The 9,962-nt window shown below is 45.9% G+C and overlaps 1 protein-coding gene across 3 annotated transcripts in view; it reads left to right on the forward strand.

Annotated features, from left to right (window-relative positions):
- IGFN1 (immunoglobulin-like and fibronectin type III domain containing 1) overlaps nt 1–6,295 on the forward strand; it is a 61,199-nt gene extending 54,904 nt beyond the window's left edge. For all 3 annotated transcript variants that reach the window (XM_019546318.1, XM_019546319.1, XM_019546320.1), the window contains 2 exons: nt 345–671; nt 4,124–6,295. In XM_019546318.1, coding sequence (XP_019401863.1) covers nt 345–671; nt 4,124–4,137 — 341 coding nt within the window. In that variant the 3' untranslated portion in view covers nt 4,138–6,295. The remainder of the gene's footprint in view (nt 1–344; nt 672–4,123) is intronic.
- Nucleotides 6,296–9,962: the final 3,667 nt, after the last annotated feature.

Consider the following 9,962-nt stretch of genomic DNA (forward strand, 5'->3'; position numbering starts at 1 on the left):
TGCCGGAGGCGTCTGTGGGCGGTTGCCGATCACCACTTGGTACTTTCCACCCCTGCCAGCAACACCGCCCCAGCTGCCTGTGGGCAGTCTCCGTTCACCACTGCCGCACCTCCGCTGACAACACTGCCACCACCGCCTGCAGGCAGTTGCCATGCCCCCTCCCCCCCAACCTTGGAAGGCACAAGGCAGGAGGAGCTAGGTATCTTAGCCCATTTGACCTATAGAAGTCCCAAACGTGCAAGTTTCATGTCAGTCTTATTTAATTGTTGTAAGTAGAGACTATTCCTTCACCCAGACTTTAAACTTACAGATCAGTCCCTGAGTAGGATTTATGTTTCTTACAGCTGAAGTCAAAGTTCAACTACCGAAGTACAGGGGTGTGAATCAAAATCAGCCTCCAAGATTCCTTGTGCAGCTGAAGCCCCATGTGGTAACCACTGGATTTGATTGTCGTATGAGCTGTGCAGTAACTGGCCACCCAAAGCCAAAGGTCACATGGTATAAAGATGGCAAAAACCTCTCAGAGGACCCCACTTTCTTCAGCAAAAATGACTTCGGTGTTTGCTGCCTCGTGATCTTAGGTGTCACAAGAAAAGATGAAGGAGAATATGAGGTGCTGGCCAGCAATGAATTGGGCTGTGCCATCAGCAAAACCTTCCTCGTTGTAAGAGGTAAAGACCCTGTACTGGATGGTGTGGTGGCACAGTAGTGGGCACTACTGTGCAGAGACACCTGCCTCACTGTGCCAGGCCCAAAACCTTGCTTTGAGGGTCTCCCTTGGGGAGCCTACAGTCCGCTGTCCGCTTCCTGGAGGACCCCCACAAGCCTAAGAGAACACTGCCACCACCCGGGCACTGGTTTCTGGCATGTCTCTGTGCAGCCCAGGACACACAGACCCTGCAAACCTTGGGGGTGCTTTGCCCACAGTAATATTTCTGGGTGTTTCTTTCATTCCAAAGCATCCCTAGATAGCATCAGGAAGAATTGAGGGGAAAAAAGAAAAAGAAAAACTTTGCTGGCCAGGCAGGGGGTAGAAGGAATTTCCCTCTCTCTGTGCCCAACAATTCAGGATGTAACTCAACACCTTTACTGAGTGATGTGTGTGTGGGGGGAGGTTGGATAAGGAAGTCAGAATACTCTTTGAGCAAACAAAAGCAACACGAGTCTTTACAGAGACTGGATACAGTAAGCCTTTTAAGATGTGACTTGCCTATACATAATTCTTAACTCCTGACAGGTTTCCAGGTTTCTACTTACAGAAATCACGAGGCTGCTGCCTGGGGTATGTGCTTGTAGTTTCCAGGTGCCTACTGGAAGGAAGAGAGAGCTTCTCTCTCCCCCTAGGAATTTTATCGGGCCAGGTCACCTGATTGACCAGCCTGATCCAAGAGGAGCAAGGAGGGAGAGGGGTCACCTGGGCTGACCCAGGCGAGGGTCAGAGTGGGGGGGAGGGGATTTCTTCACAGATGGCTCCTGGCACACTTGACTTCAGTGCTCTATCCACTCGTGTGCTGTTGAGTTTGAGGGATGGAGCCACAGCTCATCTGGAGGGCACAAGGTGGGGCAGGGAGCAACTCCCACCACTGTGTGTGCCCCAGTAGGGAGGGGGGAGCGTGTACCCCCAGATCTGTGCAGGGTGCTGGCAGGGTGGGCTGTAGCTGCTGACTGGGGCTGGGACTGCACTGGGCTTTTTTCTGATGGGGGGGTGTTGGGTTGAGGATGCACTTGGGTGGGTGGCAGTGCTGGGAGAAGGATATGGGAAGGCTGTGGCAAATTTTGCGGGGGGGGTTGTTCCCTCCTCTCCCATAGCCTCCTTCCCAGCACTGTTGCTGCCCACCCTGAATAGAGCCCAGTGCAGCCCTGGCCCCAGCCCACCCTGCCCTGCCTTGCCCCACGCTGATCTGGGAGCACCCTCTCGTGCCCTCCCAGGATGCATGCAGTGGTGGGAGCTGCACCCCTGGATGAGCCATGGCTCTCTCCCACACCTGCCCCGCTCCAGTTGGGCAGCACTTGCTCCAGTCTCTGTCCCAGCCCCACTCCTTCCTCACCACAGGGGCCTTGATCTGCCCCCTCATGCCCCTTCCAGCCCCCCTCCCCTTCCACCACAACAGACTTAGCAGCTACACACGGCTGTATCAGAAACCAAATCGGTATCGGCCAATATGCCTCCTTAAAACTTGGCTATCGGTATTCGCCCCAAAAATCTCTATCGGTGCACCCCTAGCTATTAGTCCTTAATATTGTCTTAGCTGCACAGAGATCTTTACCCAATGGAGGCAGGAGGTAGTTCTTGTACAGCCTCAAAATGTGCATCCTTCACATGTTGGCTGGGTGACAGGATGGCTTCTTGGCCTGCACACACCTCGCTGGCAGACTTGCTTAGTTCTTATACTATTTAATTGTATAACTTCAAAGCATTTTTCTTTGATGGTTGGCCAATTTAGAGTCCAAACAAACAGGGAGGAATATCATAATTGTTAATTGCCTGGCTCCAGTTCGTGGATCGTTTAGGAGTGTGCACAGCGGTGGGAAGCCAGCCCTCCCCCTGCCCCCCAGATGAGCCGCCTGCGGCTCCATCCTGGTCCCCACCCAGACCCTGCGGCCGCACATTCTGGCCCTGGGCCCCAAGCCCCACGCCCCGCACACTGCCTCAGCTGGGCAGCAGCCCCAGCCCCAGCCCTATCCAACTCATTTCCTCCCTCACTATGGGGGCCTCAATCTCCACTCCCCTCCCTCCAGACTTATCTGTGGGAACTGCTCTCCAAACTGCCTGGCGGCCATGTGCATATGTACGTGTGCACATGCACATGGTGCCTCCTGCCTGACTGCCCTCCTCCTGCTCCCCCCAGCCCCTCGTAGGCTGGAACTCTGTCATCCTGCAGAGAGCTCTTTGCAAAAGTGGAAAATCCATGTGTTTCTCCATTAAAGTAAAAAAAAAAAATCCATGTTTTTCTTGGTTGAAAGGAAAAATCTGCATTTTTTTTCTGTTTTTCCATGGGAAATGGAAAACCTGGATCCCTGGTGATATCTTTAATCCACAGAATGAAAAAATACCTTTTTGAGCCAGAGTGATTTGCAGGGGGAGCACAGCAATTTCCATTTGTCTCTGACAAACCGCCATTCTGTTATTTGCATCTATCAGAGATAAATCTTGCTCTGAATGATCCCTGTACATGGGGAAACTTTTCTAGGTTAGACTTTGTTCTTGGATACAGATTGGTCTCTCCTGTGTTTCTCAAGTGACTTATACCACAGTTTAATTTGGCCTGCTGTTGCTTTTCCTTGTGATTGAGTTTTAAAGTACAGTATTAAAGATGAAGAAGGTAAAATGTCAAGTGATTTCATGAGCATATACAAAAAACTAGAAGTTTTGGTTCCAAAATGATATCTTTTATTAGACCAACTGGGAAATCACAAAAAATAGTCCTTTTCTGCAAGCTTAAAGGATCAAAGTCCCCTTCATCAGGCTCTGGGAAAAGTATAGCTGGTACAAGATGGTAAAAAGTCCCCACAAGGAGGAAATAAACTTCATTTTTGCACAGCATATGGTAGCTGTATGCCCGGAGCAAAATGTGGTTTTCCAGGATGGATGAATTAGAGAAGACAAGGTAATTTTGGCCATAGCTGAGCTATGCCCTAGGATCAGTGCAAGATTGTTCCATATATTTTATTAACCTGTATTTTTATCAGTTAATGACATGCCCCAAGCAGATCTATCACCACCTCCCTTGTTGATGACAGATATGAAAGCAAATATTTGATGAAGATTAGTTATATTAGACTGTGCCATAGCTGACTGCAGCTTATACTCAGACTAGTTTTCTTTTTGTTGATTTTTTTCCCCCTACTTCTACTTCTGTGTATCACCTACAGTGTTCCAGAGTCCTGTAATCATCACGTTTCTGCTCAGCCTTAGCTGAAGCCAGTCAATAAATATTAGGCTAATCAACACACCTCAATAAGGTGACATCAAGATAGGACTCGGCCATTGAATTCTTGTAATCTTTTCTCATTTATTCAGTCCTTCCAAACCCTTAAGACTTTCAGTTCTTCTTTTCAGTATGTTTTCCAGTCTGTCTTTATCTGTCTGATATTAAGGTGCTTCTCTTTCTCCTGCTTTTAGAACCCTCCTTCTAATACGACCTGCCTGAAGAAAACCTCTGCACAGCCATCAGATTAAGAAAGCTTTCATGTAGAAGTGGCATTGTACCAAAAGCAATGTATCTGTTTAATAACACCATATGATGGTCTTGGGGTGGCTTTTGTTTTCTGATCTATTACCTATATCTTGAGCATTGTGCTGTGTGTGTTGCCAAAATGGGAGAAAATAAACACTGTGAGAGCACATACTTAGTACTGTGCAGAGTACCTCTCCACAGAGCAGAGCAGCAAGATTGTAGGGTCTTCTGAAGAAATGAGAAATGTATGGGACAAGGTAGGCAAAGTGAGAGAGCGCGAGCAAGCTGTAGATAGAAGTGCTTGGTCAAGAGGAGTTTTCCATGGAGGTTACAGTCGTGAGATGTCCTGCAACATCGAGAGATCACTGCCACCCGCACATGGACCCTGGCTGAGAACTCTTCTGAAGCAGAAACTTCACCGTAGAAGCTCCATGAAGTTGACCTGCCGGGATCTGGATATCTAATCTTCTCTCTCACACGGGTGGTTTTATTCTCTGAGTTTTTAAACCTCTAAAGAACTGGGGGGTGTGGCTGTAAAAGTTGTGATGTGGTAGAAGGGTGGGTTGTTTGTGGCCTCCCTAGAGGATATACTTCTATGCTGATGAGAATTGTCTGAGTTGTGATTTTTCTTTGAAATCTTAGGGTGCATCTACACGTTGCCCTAAGGCAACATAGCAATGTGCTACATTGCCGTGCGGTGTGCTACGGTAACATAGCAATCATGTATATCTACATGTGATTGCCAGCTATGTTGCTGTAGCGGCGTATTCCCTGGGTATAGTATGCCTCTACGGTGCTGTAGCAGCGAAATCTAAGTGTGCACCGCATGCACAGTGTAGTAACTGCCCATACTGTGCTGTGCTTTAGCAACATCGCTGTATATAGCAACACATAGACATGCCTATAGTGGCCCCACATTTGATCTCTGGAGGTTCAAGGGGTGCAACAACAGAACAGAGGCGACTGAACAATCAAATAGTGGAAAAGCATTATTTAAAAAAAGGATGAATAGCTTCAATTCATTTCTTTAATTTTTCCTCCCTGTCAAGCATTGAAGATGGAGATTGTTAGCATATTTGGTAATGACATACCTGCAATTGCTTTCCAGAAGTCCCAGTTCTACTAACAGCAATCGTGCACGTATCTAATTGTCTGAGGTTGTGTGCATTATGCCCATAACTGTCTATGCTGAAAATATTGGTCTACACACGCACGCACGCATGCACGCACACACGCATGCACACAGAGTGAGAGAGACTGACTCATATAGCAGTATCTTCAGACTAGTAATTTCTCAGGCTGGAACAGCAGGAGTACTACAATTCAGGATTGTATTCAGTGGCCCAAATTTTAATGGGAACCCAGACTGGGATAGCAGATGCCCCTGCAAGCCAGAGCTTTTTACATGGCTAGGTCTGTGCCCCACTTTTTTGCACCATACTCTGGCTGCCAATGCTTTTATAAAACATATAGACTTTTTAAACTACCAAGTTAATATTTCCTTTGAAAATATAACAGTAAACTGGGGTTCAGTAATGGTCATCATGGGTCTGCAAAGAGACTGGGAGCATTGGTGGAGTGGAGGAGATGGTGTGCCACCATTGCTGGGCTGGGTTGCCTGGCTCTGCATTAGCTCACCTGGCCTATGGAGCCAGGGGTAGGGGTCCCACGGCAGAGGTGATATGAAAGGGTTTTATGGCTTCAGGAAGTTTGAAAACCACTACATTGGAAGACTACAACCTTGCATATTTGATCAAAGAAGACTCTACCAGAAACCTCTGAGATCAAATGATTTGAAGATTTGCTTGTTGAATAGATGTTGAGGTACTAAAATCAACAATTTATGGTGAAAGGACACTTGCACAGCATCATTGCAGTAGTGCTAAAGGTACTAGCAGGTGCTGTCATGCGAGATGTGAATGTACCAAGAATGAAAGATTAGAGGCCGTTGAATTGTCAAATGCTTGCACGTGGCTTACCGTTGAGGTGTTTCAGCACTTTCCTTGACATTTTGTGCTAATGCAACACAGAAATGGCAACTGTAGATAAAGATTAAATTAAATCTCGGTTCAATAAAAATCAAAGAGAATAAGTAGGATCCTTTCTTGAAAAATCAATGTATGCTGATTTTACATACTGTGTATCTTTATATGCTAATTGATACCTCATACCTATTAAGACTCCTACCAAACTTAGCTAAACCTCTTAATCCTTCTAGGCTTCTGTAAGTTCACTTATCACTGAGCAGCTGAAGTACAGTGGCAGAATGATGAAGAATCAAATGCACATGTTTATGCAAATTAGATACAGAGAAAATACGTTATTAACATGGTTCAGGATATAAGACAGCCCTTTACTGGTGAGGTCAAGGAGAAATGTTACATGTAGACAAATTATCCTTGTCCTAGTGAGCAGAGGTTCTTGTACTTCTTCGTTGCAGTTGGGACTAACCTGTAGTGACAAATTACTGGATCCAATCTGAAAGTTCCTGTATGTTCCTGTATTTAGCTCAGTGAGAGAATGAGGAGGGCAAAGTTCTGATTTTATAATTGTCATGATTACCTCGTTGCAATAGGAGGGACCAGTCTGAGCCTGACTAAGTTTTGTGGATATCTAGCAATGTGTACAGACACAGGGCATGGGGGGGAGCTCAGCTGTAAAGTTCATCTAGCATTTGTAAAAATACTGATGCTTGCGGTATCTTGGTGCAGTCAAGACAACTTGGGAAAGGACCTGTGAGGTTCTAGCAGGCCTGATATCAAACAGTGAAAGAACAAGCCAGGAAAAATTCTGCTTGAAAAAAAGGCGAGGTTTGAAATGCCTTTTAGCACCATTCTTATCAAATCAGCAAATGCATTTCTTCTTTCTTCAGGCTAGATGCTTACGCTGAGCATCTCCCAGTCAGAGGAAGAAAGCTCTCTTCACTTCCTATCTTCATTCATCCAATAGATTCCCTTCTTGCTCTGGGATCATGTGCTTGTCATTGCATCATGAGATGACTGGCAGCCCCTTACCCCCTGGGCACTGCTTTCCCTGCTACAGCAATGGGAGGGATGATTTTAAGATGGTTCTCCAATATTAGATTCTATACATAGAAAATTATAACAAAATCATCACTTGTTATGTACAGAGTGTAATTATTGGGGGTAGTCTTAAATTTGAAGTCATTTTGGATTTGGGTAAATATGGTGATTACATATTTTATGTGTGTCTGTGCACGGTATGATCATGGAGAACTGGGACTGGGAGTCATGAGACAGAGAGGGGCTGGGAAGCAGAAAGAGTGAGAGAGCACAGAGCAGGGAGATGGGGAACCTCCCCCTCAAAATAATACCCTGGCACATTAGGGTTATTTTCTTAACTATGGGTATTCAAGTAGCACTGAAGGCTCATATTGTCTGCCTCTAGCCTCCACAATAAGATTCCTAAGTGGCCCTCAGCTCTTTTGACCTCTGACATCTGCTCTCACTGCTTTAAGTGGAGGAGGAAGGTTGTATTCCCTACCCCTTAAGTGCCATTGAGACCTAGGTGGGGCGGGACAGGCCTGGCTGACTCCTTCCTGGGATTCTGGCTTCTCCTTGTCACCTGTGAACAGCTTTGTCTGGGAAGAATCCATCTTGGGGGAGGAGAATGAAGTGCATCGCCCTCTGTCCCCGACTTGTTCAGGTTGTTGTGGGAGGTAATTCTAGCACTGTGGGGGTCCAGGAACTGCTGCGCTCTGTGATGGGGGCAGCCCAGGTGGACGGATCTGACAACGTTTTGTTCAAATCAAGAGAATGCTACAGTGTGGGGAACTGACTGGTTTGGGAGTGTAACAGGAGCATATGGAAACTGGGATGTCTAAAAAAAAAAAAAAAAGTTGTCGGTAGCTTCCAAGATAGCGTCTGGGGAAGGAGCCCTTCCAGGGCTTGAACACAGAGGGGTGGTCTCAAAAGCCCAAACCTCTCCGCACTGAGCAGAGGTCACTGGTGCAGTGGACTGTTTTCTGCCATTTGTGTTGGTAGTCACAGTTAAATCCCAGTCACACAGGTGGCAGTCTGCAGTTGCATCCAAAGCAGCAATTCTCTGAGCTGACAGAATGGTAGGGAAGTCTGTCAACCATTGACTCAATGATGTTTATTATGTTTTTAACATTTGAAAATCAATTTATTTTCCTCCACCCCGTTTCAGAGAAATGGCAGAACCATTTTGCTTGAAAACAAAATGAAACAACACAAAACGTTATAACAAATACTAAGAAAAATAACTATTCTTTGGGATCTTGGCTTACATCTAGAATAGATTAGTGAAAGCTGGAAAACCACACATCATATATGAGTCAGAATCTGATCCAGAGATTGTCAAGTCACAGATAAAACTCTTCTGCCTTTAGAAGGGCCTGTCTATGATCAGAATTTTATTTGCAAGTTCAGACACAGAATTAAGGTAGAGTTACAGGTCCCTTACAGCTCCTGTACACACTGCAGGGTTTAATCCCCATTAAATTAAATAGGTTTATAAAATTTAAATTTATTTTAGAGCATTGCATCAGTGTTTGCACACATTGGGTTTTTGAATGAATTAAGCCTGGTCCCTGGTGGGCATTGTAGGAGAGCAGGACAGTCTAGTGCTGCATCCCTCTCCTGCTCCCATCCCCACATAGCTGTGGAAGCAGGGAGTCGGCAAACCACATAAGAAGGAAAAAGAAAGTGGAAGCAATTGGAAAAGGTAAACTACAAAAAAGTCGCAGCGCCATCTGGTGGATAAAGGGCTCATTACATGTCTTTGAGTGCCTTTGTGTTTGCATGCAGCAAATCCATGGACGCAATGCTTTAATTCGTGGCAAGTCAAACTAAACCACATCCAAGGAGTTTAATGCACTAGAAAGACTTTTAACGCATCTGTTAAACCTGCTCATACAAACAGTCACACCATTGCAGTGCAAGAAAGGGGAAAAAATGTGGCGTGTACAAAGGCCCTTAGTGATTAACCATCCAGGTAAGTGCTCCAGGTTTGGTTTGAGTTGTTGGTGGTTTTGGTGGTGAACTGCTTTTCCTCTGTGCTGCCGGATACTCATACACCAGGATCTGCCTTACAGTTCCCCTTTCATCTCTTTTCTAAATTTGAGCTCTATTTCTCTCTTGACACGTTCAGTAGCAAAGATTCCATAGAATTCTAGCTGGCTCCAAGCAATTAACTTTTTTCCATATCAAAAGGTAAAAACAAAAAGTTACTACAACAGTTGCTTTCTAATTGCTATTAGCACTTTTCAAAATGTAATCGGCAGCACTTGGCATAACCTAATACCAATGATTTGGGGTGGTAATAGCGATTTTTATTCTGCTTTCACAGGAAAGAGATCAGGTGAATGGCAGGAGAGGAGCTCAGGGGGAGATGAGCTTAGATCCTGAACCACAGCAGGCAGTCTGGCCCGAGTGATGCTGGCCAGACATGAGAAGTGCTGGCAGGAAGTGGAGTAGTTTTTTATTAGTGGACTGAGGGTCTGGTGACAAGTAGGACCAAGGATGAGCTGGATAAGCACTGGTAACACTACCAGGATCACTCCAAGACTGGGGCAGCCTTCCAACGTACGATGACATTCACATCAGGGTGCGGCAGGTGAGACAGAAAGGGGGTACACAGGAGCTGGAGTGAGGCAGGATTAGTGTGGCCACTGGGGGCATTACAGCCACCCTCAGGCTGGTCCTGTCACAAAGCTCCTAAAATCCTTGAAAAATTGAACTTAGTGGAAAACATTCTGGAAACTCAGGGTGAGTCTGACACAGATAGAGAGAAGCAGTACCA

This window comes from Crocodylus porosus, unplaced genomic scaffold (assembly GCF_001723895.1).
Source record: "Crocodylus porosus isolate Cpor-Errol unplaced genomic scaffold, CroPor_comp1, whole genome shotgun sequence".
Classification (NCBI taxonomy): Eukaryota; Metazoa; Chordata; order Crocodylia; family Crocodylidae; genus Crocodylus; species Crocodylus porosus.